The sequence below is a fragment of the Trichosurus vulpecula genome, chromosome 9 (assembly GCF_011100635.1).
Source record: "Trichosurus vulpecula isolate mTriVul1 chromosome 9, mTriVul1.pri, whole genome shotgun sequence".
Classification (NCBI taxonomy): domain Eukaryota; kingdom Metazoa; phylum Chordata; class Mammalia; order Diprotodontia; family Phalangeridae; genus Trichosurus; species Trichosurus vulpecula.
Window position 1 is genome coordinate 1,142,796 of NC_050581.1, and position 15,747 is coordinate 1,158,542.

Genomic DNA, 15,747 nt, shown 5'->3' on the forward strand with positions numbered 1-15,747 from the left:
CAACTCCCCTGACAGCTCCCCCCTCCAATAAAGCTACTTGCTTTTTATTGCCCACCAATCTTTATTTTGCTTTCACAAAGACCCCCTGTTATGGGAGCCACCCCACCCCCTAAGATGTTTCTAACCCTATGTTTCTCACAGGGGACAGTCTGTGGTTCTATTTCCTCCACCAACGTGTGTGTGTGTGTGTGTGTGTGTGTGTGTGTGTGTGTGTGTGTGTGTAAAACAGACCTATGTCCAATCTGAGAGTGCTCTTCTCTATTTCGGTGGACAATATATGGGTGTCTAGACCCTCTTTGGTCTTTTGAGTCTATGGTTTCCAGAGAAGGCCAGATTCTGCCCATTTCCAGCTCATGGAGTTGAGGTTGGGGGCACTGAGAGGCTTGAGTTCCTGAGGGAGAGGGGCAGTTGCTTAAGGTTCAGAGCTCCATTGCCTCCCCACTATGGGGGGTTTGGTATACCTGGGAGCCCCCCAGTCTCAGCAGCCGAAGGGTTTCTGGGATTTGATTTCCTGGGTACTGCCAGAGGAGTAGCCCTGAGCGGGGATTCAGGGCCAGCAGGAGGCTGGGGCAGAGGACCCAAAGATCCTCAGTCGAGTGAAGAGAGTCTTCCAAAGGCCTGGAGGGAGGGAAAAGAGATGAAGACAAGAGCTTGTTCAAAGTCAGCCGCTAAATCTAACAGTGACACAGTGTAACTGGTCCTAGGTGGTAGCTGGAGCTAAGGCAACTTGATTTGGGGCAGAATCCCAGAAATTTCAGAGATGAAATTAGAGCTGAAACCCAGTAGAGAAGGTTTAATAATCTGAACATTGAGCATTTACCGTGTGAACGGCCTTGTGCTAGAAACTTAGGGGATGTAAAAATCAGCATCCTCATTCCCGTAGGGGAAATAAGATACAACTAACCAACCAGGGGAGAATCTGAAAAGTGTACAAACTGGGAGGAGGAAGGAGACCAGGGTTCCCAGAAGACCTAGAATGATGGGTACAGCCTGAACAAAGGCAGAATGAGGAATAACATGAAATAAGACTGGGAAGGTAAGAAGGCACTATCTCAAAAGCTTTGAAAGCTCAAGTAAGGATTGTGAACTTTTATTTGGTGGTAATGGGAAGTCACTGAATGTTTGGAGCTGCATGATGTCATACCTGGTCACAGGTGGGGCTGGAGTGCCCATGGAGAAAGCTACTGACGGGCCACAGTAAGGGTGGTCATTTTCCAGGCTGAGGTGGGAAAAATGGGAAACCATGTTCTCCTCTGACAGGAAATGCTTCTGAAGAGAGTCCCTGGAAAAAAGAGGCCAGGGAAATGGACTGGGAGCGAAGGCTTTCGGGAAGGATCACAGATTAAGAGCTAGAAGGCCCTGTAGATATCATCTAGTTAATTTTGCAAAGGAGAAAACTTAAGTCCTACAGAGGTTAAATAACTAGGTTCTAGCACTTTTCATGCTACCATGCTGTCTCTCAGGCCTGGGGAGGTAGGGGAGTACTGAGGGCCAGGACTAAGGGGAAAAACCTAGGGAGGAGAATTCTGGGGCCTAGGGGAGAGGGTATTGGTTCCTAAGGATGGATATTCTGTTGAATGGGGGGGGGGAGGTGGAACCCCTTCCCTTCCCCTAAACTCACTGATCCTCCTCCAGCAATTGACTGGTGCTCGGGGACTGAATTCCTTGGGGAAGGCAGCTGTGGAAGAGACAAAGTTAAAGCCTAAACTCTTTTTTTCTACTTCCCTGGAACCAACATATTGGGGTTCCTGGGTCCAAGACCTTGCCCTTTAATACAGACATCTAGGTTTTAGGTCTGGCTCTCCAATCCAGGCCACACCTTCTCCCTCTCTTCCCTTCATTAGCTCTGTATTACATCCCTCTTCCCTAGACCTGTACCACATAATCCAGGTACCCTGGCCCTTGCCTTCCAACCCTATGCCCTATAGCCCAGGCATACTAGTCATGCAAGCATACCTGTGTTCTGTATCACGGGGATGCTAATTACCCATCCTCAGCTCTGTACTATCTAACCCTGGGAGTTAAGCCCCTCCAGTCTCAGTTCTGTATCCTGTATGTGTGTGTGCTCATGCGTCCACAAAATCCAGGTCTCCTACTCCCTATTCCAACATATAACCTAGGCATACGGGTCTTTCATCCTCAAATTTTACCATGTAACTCAGGGCTCTGGTTCTGAGTTCTCCAGGACCGAGGTGTCAGCAGCCTGAACCAGGTTACAATGTAATTGGGAAATATTTAACAGAATAAAAACACAATAAAACGTAGATAATATAACATTTTAAAGCTGCTAAGTGGCCCCTGTTTGAGCTTGATGCAGGAGCCAGATCTGGCTTTGTGAATTCTGTAACACGGGGCCCTGATGCCCGGCCTCCGCTTCAGCGCTCCGCGATGCACAGCCCCGCAATAGGGGCTGGCTCTCGAGGCTCAGCAGGGCGCCCTCTAACCAGGGTTACATTGTCTCCCGCGTGCTGGCCTCCAATGCCCGGCTCTGTCCTGCATTCTGCGCATCCTGGCCCCTACTTCCTCAGCTCTACGCTTCCACCTGGCATCGCGGCCCCTGGTCATCACCAGCTCCACGGCTGGGAAGCCGAGCATCCCGCCCGCTCCAGCGCCCCTCCTTGTCTCCGATCTCCGGCTGAGTTGCGCATACTGCAGCAGCCCCGGCCCCCGGTTTACAGCTCCTGTAACCCTCGTTTCTAGGCCCCTGCTCCCCACTTCTGCACCCCCTAACCCAGGCATCCGGGGTCCCCCCTGCCCCCAGGGCCACACACCGGGCATCCAGGGTCCCGTCTGGCCCCGGTGCTTCCCTGGGGTCTTTCTGGGCCCCGGCTGGGCGGCCCAGCTCCATGGGCGGCTGAAGGATCAGGGAGTTCCGGGGACCTGCGGGTATGAGAGGCTCAGATCACGCTGCCCCGGACCCGGAGCATAGGGAGCCTCCAGACTCCCTCGGCTCCGCCACCAGCGGGCGCGTAGGCACCTCCGTGGGGCGGGGCACACGGCAGACGAGGGCGGGCCCCGCAGGATACCGGTGATTCGGCGGTCGCTACGACGCAAGCGCGTAGCGCCGTCGGGCCCAGGCGCGCGCGGAGCGGAGTCTTCGCGCAGGCGCGGGGAGCGGCGTGCGTCGGGACGGTGGGTCCGAGCCCGGCGGGCGAGGTGGGCCGGTCGCGCGCGCGCGCAGCGAGGGGTTGGGCTCGGGGCGCTGCGGGGCTCGGCGCGGGCCTTGGGAGCACTCACCAGAGCGGGCTGGGTGCTCGGGAGGTCTCCCGGAAGCCGGGGGCTCCATCCGCACCCCTGGTGGGGGGGAGGGGGAGGTGCGAGGGCGGAGCCGCGCGCCCTCGGAGCCTACGTCACCCGTCGGCGTCGAAAGCCCTTCCAAGAGTTGTAGTCCCATCCCAAGGGGCGGGGCGCCATTCCCGCCAACGCCAGCCCGTGGGAGGGGTCTCGCCGGCATGGCGGGGAGCGGGCCGGCGTCCAAGCCGAGGAAACCCGCCAAACAAAAATGGCAGCCGGAGGGAAGGCGATTAGACGGCAGGAAAACCTTCCTGACCCGGAGAGATACGAGCTGTGGTGTAAATCAAGCATGTGCCTCCCTCAGAGCGCCGCTCTCCCGGGGTGGGGGCGGGGTGGGGGGCCCCCGGGGGGCCAGGCCCTCCGGCCGCGGGTGATGCCAGTGTCAGCCCCCCCCCCCATGGAGGTCCAGCAGGCCTTGGAGCGGCTGCCCATGACCATATTCTCCCAGATCGCCGCTCTCCCGGGGTGGGGGCGGCCAGGCCCTCCGGGTGCCGGTCCCGGGATGTCGGAGGGCGGCCGCGGGTGACGCCACTGTCCGCTCCCCCCCAGATGGAGGTCCAGCAGGCCTTGGAGCGGCTGCACATGACCATATTCTCCCAGAGCGTTTCTCCCTGCGGCAAGTTCTTAGCGGCAGGGAACAACTACGGGCAGATTGCCGTCTTCAGGTACGGGCGGGTGGGCACGCGGGCAGGCGAGGCCCCGTCGAACCTCGATGCCCTTCCCCCGCTTCTCCGCGCCGCTAAGTGACTCCTCTCCCCTTCCTTCAGCTTGTCGGCTGCTTTGAGCTCAGAGGCCAAAGAGGAGAGTAAGAAGCCGGTGGTGACCTTTGTAGGTGGGTGAGGGCATCGGACAGTCGGGATGGGGGGAGGGGGGACCCTCCGCTTGGTCGGCACTCATCGGGGTTCATCGTCCTCCCCGTAGCCCACGATGGCCCTGTGTACAGCCTGGTGTCCACAGACCGACATCTGCTCAGTGCGGGCGACGGTGAGGTGAAAGCCTGGCTGTGGGGGGAGATCCTCAAGAAGGTAAGGGCGGGGGCTCTGTGCGGGGAACGGAAGGCCGACGTGCCGCAGAGGGAGTCCCTGGATCTGTCTTGTGCTCTCTCTCTCCCCCCAAGGGCTGTAAGGAGGTATGGAGCCGGCATCCCCCATACAGGTGAGCGGGCTTGTTGGGGGGGGGCCCTGCTAGTGCTGTTTCCTCCTCTCAGGCTGACTCCCTTTGCCCTTCTGAACAGGAGCAGCCTGGAAGTTCCTGAAATCAATGCTTTGCTGCTTAACCCGAAGGTATGATTCCCGTTCATCCAGCTTTCAACCCGGCCCACTCTGGGCCCTTTTCTGGTGCCCGTGTCCCGTCCAAACCCTGCCCCTGACTTGATTTCAGTCCCTTCTGAAATCAAGTGCTCTCTGACTTCTGCCTTGCCTTCCTCCCCCTACAGGAGAATTCCCTCCTCTTGGCAGGGGGCGACTGCCAGCTTCATACCATGGATCTGGAGACAGGGACGTTCACAGTAAGTTGGAGCTAGGGGACCTGGTCAGGTTTGGAGAAGGGTCAAAGCTGGGTGGATAGTCCTCGGAAACCAGGTCCATGCTGTTGTAATGCTGCTCTGTCTTATCTTTTTACCGCTTCTCCCTTCTGCATTGTCCCCCGTGTCCGTGAGACATTTTGACAGTTGCCACCTTGCCCTCTGAGGTGGCAGGAGACAGCTTTCGGGGGTCCTAGCTGACCAGTCTTTACTGTCTTCCCTAGCGCGCACTTCGAGGTCACAGTGATTACATTCATTGTCTAGCTCTTCGGGAAAGGAGTCCCGAAGTGCTGTCTGGGAGTGAGGATGGCACCGTTCGTCTTTGGGGTAAGAGAACAGTTGGCTGGAGGATTGTGACTACAGACAGAAACACGTGGCAGGGAAGGACGTGGAGAAGGAAAGTCCGGGGTCAGGAGGAACAAGATGTATAAAGGGAATAAGACTGTGTCTCTTCTCAGATCTTCGTACGGGAGAGGAGGTTCAGACCATCGAAGTTTACAGGCATGAGGTGAGGCTTTCCTGTTCTTGCACCGCCCCTCACCACCGCCTTCCGTAAGCAGGTGGTCAAGTAGATAGAATGCTGGAGTTCAAATGTGCCCTCAGATGCTTATTAGCTGTATAGCCCTGGGCCAGTCACCTGTGAAATGGGGTAATGATAGCTTCTCCCTCCCGGGTGGTTTCAAGGATCAGATGGGATAATACTTGCCAGTCGATTAGCACGTGCCTGGCACATAGTAGGTGCTTAATAAGTGCTTAGTTTCTCCCTTTTCCTTCTTTCCCAGGAGTGTGCTCGACCCCAGAATGGGAAGTGGATTGGATGTTTAGCAACTGACTCCGATTGGATGGTGAGCAGCTAGGGGCTCTGGGAAAAAGAGTGTGTGCTTTAAATTAAATTCTGTGCAGGGTGGGAGGTGAGCGAGTGATCTAGAATTAGAGATGGGTGATGATGAGTGCCATTCTCTCCAGGTATGTGGAGGAGGGCCCGCTCTTACTCTTTGGCACCTTCGATCTGCCACACCCACCACAGTATTTCCACTTAGGGCGCCACAGAAGCATGTAACCTTCTACCAGGACCTGGTGAGCCTTTTTCCTTTGTTCTTTCCCAGCTGGCACTTGGTCCCCTGGTCTTCAGACTTTTGTCTGCTGATAAATTTAGCCTAAACGGCATCCTGTCATTTCTTCTCCCCAGATCCTCTCAGCAGGGCAAGGACCCTGTGTGAACCAGTGGCAGCTGAGTGGGGAGCTGAAGGCCCAGGTACCTGGCTCCTCTCCCAGCCTGCTTAGTCTCAGCCTCAACCAGCAGCCTGCTGCACCAGAGTGCAAGGTAAGATCCCATAGGTCTTGAAGGAGGAGGGATCTGGGAGGCCATGGGGGAACTTCAGGTTTCTGGTCCTCATTATTTGCCTTCCTCTCCCCCAGGTCCTGACAGCTGCAGGAAATAGCTGTAGGGTTGATGTCTTCACTAACCTTGGATACCGAGCTTTCTCCCTGTCTTTCTCCTGACTCCCCTCTCCACCCTTCCCCTCCCCACTTGTTAGGATCTACTTTGTTGATTAAAAAAAAAAAGGAAGCCATTTAGTTCATTTTGGTGAACTTTCCATCCACCTAGTCTCTCAGAAACTAAAGCCCAGATTTCATATCCATTTATATATTACTCTTTTAAACCTTGTTACATAAATAACCTCTACGGATTCCTTCCCCCAACCCCTGGCTAGGGGAAGCGTATTGTGGTTTAGAAAAGATAAGCCTATGAATATGCAAAATAGACACTTCTGAGAGCTATATGGAGGGAGGGAGGTTTGGCCTCCCAAATTCTTCCTTGATTTGGAAGCCTTCTCTGCCCCACATCTGTGCTCCAGGATTTACAGTCTAACTACCCTTTGCCAACCCATATCCCCATGTCATTGGCCCCCTTTAGCCCTAGCACCCATGAGCCTTTTCCAGAAAAGTCACCTCCAGGCCACCAGTCCCATATGCAGACCAAGCACCCCCTCAGGTCCTTTTGAAAAGGTTAGTAAAGAAGCTACCAGCCCCTGTCCCTCTTCCCAAGGAGAATTTTGCGGCGTCATGGTGGGGGACTGCTGGCTGGGAATTAAGCTCCTTTAGTCGCTGAGAACGAAGCTGCTGTCCAATCACTACCTGCATATCCTCCTGGATGAAGAAGAGCAGGACAGGAGTCAGGTGGGGGAGGACTATCAGCTTTCCAACCACCCCTACCCCCCCAGCAGGGCTTTGCCCTTCATACCTGCCAGGCCTCCAGTTCCTGAGACAATGCCACTTTCTGGTGGATGGTTCGGAGCAGTTCCCGTGAGAGAGAATCCCGTTCCAGGGAGACCCGGGTCAGTTCCAGGGAGAGGGCCAAAGACCTGGGTAGGAAGTAGATGGAGAATCACACAGAGCTCTCCCCATTCGGAAAAGGTGTGGCAGCTACAGGATCAAAGTGAATGTTTGGGGAGCAAAATTTTGCAGCCAGTTTATTGACATCTAGGACTAGAACCTAGGGTTCCTGACTGAGTTTGGGGCCTTTCTAACACCAAGCTGTCATGAGAGTAGAGACAAAGGGACAGATGGACTTACTTGTTCACAGCTTCATCCCGGTCAGAGAATGCCTTATTCAGTGCTGACTCGGGGTGTTTGTCTTCCCTCAGCTCCTTTTGTCTCTGCAGTTCTTCTCGGAGGGAGTGCAGCTCTTCCAGCCGCAAAGATAACTGGGGGAGAGGGCGGGAGAGACACTTAGTGTTCCAGAACCCAGAGCTGATTCTGTGCTAAGATCTAGGTGGTTCTCGTTCTGATCCTCTTACCTCTTCATATCCCCTAGCACTCTGAGCCCTAAGCCTAATTCAGCTCACCTCATTTTGTAGCTGTTCCATTTCCACCTCCTTCTCTTCCAGCATTTCTCTAGGACTCATGGAAGCCCGCTTCCTAGGGGGCTCCGAGCCCTCTTCTGGAGGAGGCTGGGGTGATGAATTGTGGAGGAGATTGGGGTTGTGGATCTCCTAAGAACCAAGTAAAAAGAATGGCCCTGAGCCTAAGAAAGGCAGGTAGCTCAGCCTCTCTAGGCCCACGACCTTTCCTTCTTTTAGGCTAGTTGATATTTCACTAGTCTATGAGAACCTCCGGTAAGGAAGAGAAGATTTTAATGTTCTTTATCAGGGTAGGGCCCTTGACTAAAGTGAGATTTGGATTATGGCCAGAAATCTTGATGGCACTCCCTCTACTAGTAGGCCCGTACTCAGAGGCAGCTGATTCGAGAGGAGAAATACCAGCATTAACTGAATAGGGACAGCTAGGGCAGCCAAGTGGCTCAGTGGATACAGTGCCAGGCCTGGAGTCAGGCAGACTTCTCTTCCGGGGTTGACACCTACTAGCTGTGTGACGCTGGGCAAGCCACTTAACCCTGTTTGCCTCAGTTTCCTCATCTGTTAAATGATCTGGAGAAGGAAATGGTAAACCATTCGAATATCTTTGTCAAGAAGGCTGGAAATCGGGTCAGGAAGAGTCAGACGTGACCGAAATGACTCCCCAGCAGCGAGTGTAGCCTGCCGTTTCGGAAGGCTGGGAATAGATAAGGTACTTAATTCGGTACGATCCTGCCCCAAACCAGTTTCTGTTGAGTATTACCTCTTCATACCTGGTGGTGATCAGAGCATACCTGGGGTGCCACTGGAAGTTGGGGGTCTCCTTCCTCGTCTAGGCTGTGGGCAATCTCAGATTGCAGGGAGGCCCCAGAGACTTCCGAATCCTGGAGCCGGGATTCCTCTTCAAGCTCAGAGACCTGGTGCTGGAGCCGTCTGAGTGACTCAAGGGCTTCCCTGGCTTCCGAGCGGGCCCGTTCTAGCTGATGACAGAGCAAAGGGACAATTCAGCCTTCAGCAACCAAATTTTAATTGTCTTAGCATCATTCTCCCAAATCTAGCATAGGATCCTACCCAATCTTTTTGTACTTGCCTAATTGATTCACTAGTTCACTCGTTCTAGTAGCTTTTCCAAACCTTTTCAAAGGATCTCCTCTCCCAGCTTCTTTTCCCCTGCACACCGCCGCACCCCCCCCCCACCCCCCCCAGCTGAGAATCTTACCTTGTGGTTCCTACCTCAGACACTTAGCTTGGGTGATCTTGGGCAAATCACCTAACCTGTTTGCCTCAGTTTCTTCATCTGTAATCTCTTGTCTACTGGCAGCTTCCTTGCTGCCTACAAACAAGAATGTTTGATCTGTCCATCCCTGCTAGCTATTGTCTAATGTTTTATGGCAAAACCCCTTAAAAGGCTATCTCTAATCAGTGCCTCCACTTCCTTTTCTTTGCTCTCTTAATTCTGTGGTCTAGCTTTTCAACCTCGTTCAGCTGCGGTGCTCTCTCTAAAGCTACAAGTGATCATAGTTACTGTATCTAATGGCTCTTTTTCCAGTCCACCTCCTTCTTGCCTTCTGCAGCCTTTGGTACTCTTGACCACCACCTTTTCTTTGATGTTCTTTGCTCTCTGGGTGACCCTAAACCTTTCCTGGTTCTCCTCCTACCTATTTGTCCCATCTCTGTCTTCTTTGCTGAGTCTTCGTGCAGTTGCCTACTAACTATGGGCATTCCCCAAGGCTCTGTGCTAGGTCCTCTTTTCTTCTCCCTCAATACTATTTTGCCTGGTGATCGTGGCTTCCACGGATTATTGTCTCTACTTGGATGACTTTCAGATCTAGTTACCTGTCCATCCCTAAGCTCTCCTGAGCCCGTCTTGCATCTCCAACTCTCTTAATTGGATGTCAGGCTGGATATCGCATAGCCGTACTAGACTCAATGTGTCGAAAACTGAACTCCTAGTCTTCCCCCCTCCCCAACTCCTCCCGATTCTGAACATCTTTTTACTACTGAGGGCCCCATCATCCTCCCACTTGGGCAAGCTCCCAATGTCAGTGTCATCTTTGCTTTGTCCCCCTTCTTCACACCCCATGTTTCATCTGTTGCCAAATAAAATATCTCTCATATCCTCATTGCTGATGCCTGGATGATCGCAGCAGCCTACTGGTTGGTCTTTTTCCCACTCTGGTCCATTCTCCACTTTGGTATCAAAGTGATCTTTCTAAAGCTTAGGTCTGACCATGAGGTCATGATACACCGTGTCACTAATATACTCTGGTGGCTCCCTATCAACCTGCGGGATTGAATATAAATTCTCTATTTAGCATTTAAAACCCTTCATTCCAGTATTCTTACAGCTCGTTAGACTTCACGCACTCTCCGATGTGGTGACACTGGCCTCCTTGCTGTTCTTCACAGGACATTCCATGCATTTTCACCAGGTGTCCTCTGTGCCTGGAATGCTCTTTGTGCCTCCCAGCTTTCCTGACTTCAAGTCTCAGCTAAGCCTACCCCACCCCCCCTTCTACAAGAAGCCTGTCCTAGTACCCCTTAACACTAGTGCTTTCCCTGTTATCTCTAATTCTGTATATTTCTTGTTTGTACATAGTTGTTTGCATATGGTTTCCCCCATTAGACTTTTAGCTCCTTGTGGGCAAATACTGTTTTTGCCTTCTTTTGCAACCTCAGCACATTGCCTAATGCCTGGCACATAGCAGGCCTTAATGAATCCTTGTCGACTGCTCATGATAGGTTGTTTCTTCTGGTTGGACCCAGTGGCGATGTTAGTCCACCAGGTGGCACCAAAAGCACCATGGGCAGGTCCCCAAAGAAAGGGAATGGCTGTGGGATCCTGGGCTCATGTAGGCTGGCACTGAAGTGCATTGGGACTCTGCTCTGTGTCAGATTCCTGTTTTCACCAAGACCCTCTTCATTTGGAGGAGGGCAGGTACGAAGGAAGGAGCACTGGATGTGATGCTAGGTTTCCTGCCCTGGTTCTTAGGCCTGGTGTCCCTTGGGAAATCTTTGGGCCTCAGTTTCCTTATATGTAATATCCATCAGTGAGCCTATGCCTTGTCTTCTTGGCAAAGGTAAACAGCATCAGGGGCTGGCAGTGCACAGAGTGGGACTGACATTCCACTCACCTATCCCCTCCATCACTGTCCCAGGCCCTGGGTGTCCTGCCCTGCTCTCCGCACCCCCCCAACCCCCCCCATGCCAGCTCTGACCCATCACCTCTAGGCTGTGTTCCCTTCTCTCCCTTCTGAGCAGCAGCAGCTCTTCGTGCAGGGCTTGTACTTGGCGCTGACTCTGATCCGCCTCCTCCTGCAGGCTCTTGATCTGTCCTTCCAGGTCCTGCCTCCGGCTCTGGAGCATCAGGTTCTGGGGAGGAGCCAGAGAGCTGGTTTGGAGATGGAGGGGCTTCGGGACTCCCTCTCCCCCAGCTCCAAGGTCAGGTCTGGCTCCTTACCTCTCCCTGAACACTTTCTAATCTGGTCCTCATTTCTGTCCCCACCAGCAGCTGAGCCTGGTAGTCTCCTCGAAGGGTACTCAGTTCTTTTTGCAGATCTTGTTCAGTCTGGGAGGCCTGATATATGCATGGTTAGGATTGGGGGAGAAGGCAGGGAGAGGAAGGAGGTGAATTCATTCAACTCTTCATGCACTGTTCCCAGGACCCAGCCATCCAGCCTCTCCTCCCCTATAGGGACCCAAGCATCTAAGCCCCCCTGCCTCCTCTCTGGTGACCCAGGAATCTGGCACCCAGCAACCCTGAGAATTACAGTTCTGGTTCCTGTTCCTCTCCCAGGATCCAATGTCCAGCCTGCTAGCCCCATCCCCTTAGATTGACCTGTGCAAGCTGCTCACTGAGCCTGAGGTTCTGCTCACTGAGTTCTGTAAGTGCTTGGACTCGTTGGCGCCCGCTGTTCTGCTGCTCAGAGCGGCGCTCCCCAAGTTCAGCTCGAAGTGCAGCCACGTCGACCTCCAGCTCCCCAGCCCGAGCCTCCCACTCGGCTCCACGGGCAGCCAGCCCCTGTCGAAGCTCGTGGTTCTGCTGCTGTAGCTGCTGAGACACCAAAGCAGAGAGAGAAAAGATGAAAATGGGGAGACAGAGAGAGACAGATGGTGCAGCCAGGACTCGGGATCCTGGAACTTTGTAGGGGACTGGGAAGGGGGAAAGGAGGTAGGAAGCTTCAGGACACTCCAGTGGCGTTCACCTGCTGCTTCTGCTGGGGCCTCTTGCTTTTGGTTCGAAGCCTCCTCCTGCGCTGCCTCAGTCGCCCTGAGCTTATACCCCTGCCCATGGCACTCTAGCCCCTGTCCTCCTTTCTTCTAGTCTCCTTTGGTCTTCAGTTCCCCTCTCCCAGATTCTTTGGCTCCCTCTAATTACTTCTTTGCCCCCGCCCCACCCTATAACCCACACCTCAGTCTCCTCCAAACCTGTCTGACTGGTGGGGGGACGCTCACTGCCCCACCCAGACTCCTGTGGGCTGACCTGGGAAAGGAAGAAGGGAACCCAGACACCACTGTGTGGTGCTGTTGGAGGAGGGAAGGTGGAGCCTGGGCTGACTGGTCTGCTCCCATCTGCCTGTGAACTCCCAGGGCACTAGCTGTCTGATCTTCAAGAGTGTGAGTCATAAATCATCAAAAGTGGACAAGACCTCGAAGACCAAGTCCATCTTCCCATTTTACAGAGGAAGAAACTGAGGTTTAGAGAGGAAATGACTCACCCACAGTAACAGCAAATCAGTAGTAAGATGGAGCGAGAGCCAGAACTCTTGCCCTCCCAGACTTGATGAGTTTCCATCACACCATGCTGGTAAATCTTGTTTCTTTTTTTTAATATATATTTTTATTTTTTCCCTCAGTTACATGTTAAAACAAATTTTTAAATAAAAATAATAAAATAATAAATAAAAACAAGTTTTTAGTTCCAAATTCTTTCTATCCCCCTTGAAACTTAGCCTGTTTCTTGAAAAATATTGACTGCCTAACTACCCCTTCCCCTTCACCCCTCAAGTTAGAGGCCAATTCAGGGCTAGGCTCAAAATCTGGTCTAACTAAATAAATTCTGTCTGGGCAGAGCTCAGGTTTGAGTTATAAAGGGGGTGAGAAATGATCCCTTCCTATGGGATTTATACTGTCTGAAATCTTAGAATTAGAAGCAGGAGTTTATTTAACAACTGGCTCTGTAGGGGAAAATTAATATGTATGCACAACACACTTTTCAGCTTACTCTGCATTATTAACATTTTCTCCACTTAAACCGAGACCATCGACAAAATAAACCCTCGTTTGTAGCTTTTGTCAATATCCACGGTATAAATGCTCCCAATGAAAATGTAACAGGTCCTCTGGGTCCCCAGGAGCAGGCTATAGCACACCCCTGCTTAGAAGGGGCCTTAAGGACCAGATGATCCTGTCACGCATCCCTCATTTTATAGATGCACATGTTGGGGCCCACAGAAGGAAAACAGTTTGTCCAAGGTCACACAGCCAGTTAGGGGCAGAGCCGGTTCTTAGAGTCTGGATCTTCTAACTTCCAGTTCAATGTTCTGCTAGACCATTGTGTTTTTGGAGGGGGTAAGGGGCAGGGGCAGTCAGTGAATAAGCATTCGTAGAGTGACTCCTGTGGGCCAAGTGCTGGGGATACACAGAAAGGTAAAACAGTCTCTGCCCTCAAGGAGCTCACAGTCTTAACAGCGGAGAAACAACCTATAAACAATTACAAGCTGTATACAGGAGAAATTGGAAATGTTCAACGGAAGTGCTCTGTCCGCTCCCCAATGAAGAGGGATTGGGAAAAGTTTCCTGCAGAAGGTAAGACTTTAACTGTGACTTCAAGGAAGCCAGGTAGCAGAAATGGAAAGAGAGCATTCCAGACAGCCAGTCAAGAGGCAGATAAGGGATGTGTCTGTGGAGGGGTCCAATCCCGCATGTCAGGGAGTTTAGAATTATAGAATACTGAACTTTATAGCAGGAAGTGATCTTAGGAAACATCAGGCCAAACCCTTCTTCATTTTATAGATGGGTGACTGCATCTTCAATGAAGGACAGTGACTTTACCAGGGTCATTTGTGGCAGGGCCAGGCCCAGGGGCCAAGTCATCTGCTTCCTAGCTAAGGATCCCTACCTACCTGGATGGGCTAATGGGGGGTGGGGACAGTGGAGGTGGGGGGGCATCAATCAGACTTACTTCCTCCCGTTCAGCGTGTTGAGCCTTGAGAACTTCCAGGCTTCGGCTCAGCTCCTCATTTCGTTCTAAAAGCATCTTGCCCAGCTCAGCTGCCAGTAGTAAGTCCTTCTCCTTTCGCTGAAGCAGCACAGCCAGGTCCTCAGGCTCATCCTCTGGCTTTTCATCCCCAGGCCCTGGCCCCCCCAAGAAGGAATCTCGCCTCTCCAGCACAAAGGGGAAGAAGCCATCATCCCCACTTGGGGAGGTGCTTCCTGAGAGCAGCCCCGAAGGGAACTGGGGACTACTGGGGGAGTTCATGCTTCCCCAAGCATCTACAGGGAGGAAGGGAGAGGCCAGCTAGAGAAAGAGGCTAATGGGAGCCCTCCCAGCCTCTAGCTGACTACCTCAGAAGCTAGGTATCCTGGTCCCCAGATTACTCTCCTACTTAAGACATGAGCATCCTGATCCCCATTTCCTCCGCCCCTAGTAGTGTCTGGCTCAACTCTAGCTCCCAATTTTCAACTCTTCCTTGTCCTTGGTCCCTAACTCTCTTCCCATCAAGGCATTCTGGCTCCTCAGCTCCTTACCTACCTGCTTCCTGACTCCTAGCATTCCTTCCCTCATCTGAACCCTCAAGTTATCCCAGGGCTAAACCCCAGAACCACGCTCAAAAGAGTGCAAACCTTCCATCCCAGATTTCCCTTCCTTCCTTCCTAATCCTGGAGTCAAATAATCCTCACACTATAAAAGGTTAATGATATGTATGCCTAGTTCCCGTTACTAACCCAAAGGGCAACTGAGGCATGGAGAGAACTAAATAATATCTGTCACTGTCAAAGCTTCCTAGAGCCCAAGCACTGGGTCTTCAATCCCAGTATTTAGGACACAGACATACAGCTCCTTCTTCCTTCTTTGGATTTAAGTGTCCTCGTTGCCTCATCCCCCAGCCCTCTCTTACCTCTTAGGACCTACATACCCTGATCCCTCCAGTCCTGCTTTATCCCAAGACTCAGGTGCTCTCTGCCTGCCCCCCAAACCCTTTCCCTCACAAGAACAAGCATTCTGCTCCCTAGCCCTCTCCTAAGACCCAGGTTGCCTAGGCACCTTAAGCTAGCTGCTTTCCCATTCCAGCATCCAATTGTCTTCGCCCCTTGTTTTCCTTCCCTCTTCTATCTCCCAGGATCTAGGTATCTGGACTCCTAGCCCTGTGTCCTCCCTTTACTCAGCTGCTAAGCAGGCTAACTGGTTGTTTTGGGCTATGGCTCTTGGTTTCTGTTTACTTCCTGGGCCCCACCCCTGGGGACCATATCTTGAACCTGTTCCTGGCTTCCAGTTCCCAGATCCTGCCTCCCCCACCCTTCACCTTCTTCCCTTATACTTTATGCCCTTGCTCCCTGGAGTAGAGGGGATAGGGAGCTAAGACACCCCCTGCCTTCCAAGATATCTTTTGACCTCTCTTCTTCCTTAATCTTGAACCTGTCAGCCCAGTTTCTTCTGCCTTTCCTACCTCACAGGTCCTAGAACTATAAACCTTGCCTCCAAATGCTGCCCCAGAGCTTCCCCAACCCAAGTATTGTGGTCTCAGTCCCTGCCCCTGCTAGGGCTGACCAGGTTCTCATAAAGCATCCCTTCCAGCAGGCTCTCCTACCCTCCCAGAATATGAGTGTCTAAACCCTCAGGATCAGTCTTTCCCCTGAGTTCAAGGCTTCATTCTCTTTGCTCTTGTTCTTCGACTTTCCCAGACCTTGAAACCTTGACTGTCAGGCTTAGGCTACCTCCCTGGAACCAGGATACCTGGTCCTTTCAGTCTCTTCCTCCCAGAGCTGATTCTCTTCCATAAACACAGGTGTCTGGGTCCCTAGCCTCAGCTTCCCTCTACAGACATGACCCACAAAGTCAGTTCCATGTCC

The 15,747-nt window shown here is 52.7% G+C and overlaps 3 protein-coding genes across 8 annotated transcripts; 1 reads left to right on the top strand and 2 right to left on the bottom strand.

Annotated features, from left to right (window-relative positions):
• Positions 1-41: 41 nt before the first annotated feature.
• On the bottom strand, positions 42-3,292 carry HCFC1R1 (host cell factor C1 regulator 1). The gene is made up of 5 exons (XM_036738644.1): positions 3,238-3,292; positions 2,772-2,880; positions 1,622-1,678; positions 1,145-1,282; positions 42-618 (listed from the first exon to the last, which is right to left on the bottom strand). Exons 1-5 carry the CDS (start codon positions 3,284-3,286, stop codon positions 420-422), a joined length of 552 nt encoding a protein of 183 aa, XP_036594539.1. The 5' UTR covers positions 3,287-3,292; the 3' UTR covers positions 42-419.
• Positions 3,076-6,931, top strand: THOC6 (THO complex 6). 6 transcript variants are annotated; one of them, XM_036738642.1, is made up of 13 exons: positions 3,076-3,132; positions 3,844-3,959; positions 4,062-4,126; positions 4,216-4,319; positions 4,412-4,449; positions 4,502-4,577; positions 4,730-4,801; positions 5,041-5,143; positions 5,275-5,324; positions 5,599-5,661; positions 5,783-5,893; positions 6,006-6,140; positions 6,236-6,912. In XM_036738642.1, exons 2-13 carry the CDS (start codon positions 3,844-3,846, stop codon positions 6,317-6,319), a joined length of 1,017 nt encoding a protein of 338 aa, XP_036594537.1. In that variant the 5' UTR covers positions 3,076-3,132; the 3' UTR covers positions 6,320-6,912. The 6 variants fall into 6 exon arrangements, with proteins under 6 accessions (XP_036594537.1, XP_036594538.1, XP_036594534.1 ...); XM_036738643.1 differs by having other exon boundaries at positions 4,529-4,577; positions 6,236-6,911; XM_036738640.1 differs by lacking the exon at positions 3,076-3,132 and adding an exon at positions 3,336-3,572.
• On the bottom strand, positions 6,809-14,155 carry BICDL2 (BICD family like cargo adaptor 2). The gene is made up of 9 exons (XM_036738637.1): positions 13,859-14,155; positions 11,513-11,728; positions 11,135-11,251; positions 10,900-11,046; positions 8,448-8,654; positions 7,666-7,809; positions 7,394-7,524; positions 7,062-7,182; positions 6,809-6,967 (listed from the first exon to the last, which is right to left on the bottom strand). Exons 1-9 carry the CDS (start codon positions 14,153-14,155, stop codon positions 6,809-6,811), a joined length of 1,539 nt encoding a protein of 512 aa, XP_036594532.1.
• Positions 14,156-15,747: the final 1,592 nt, after the last annotated feature.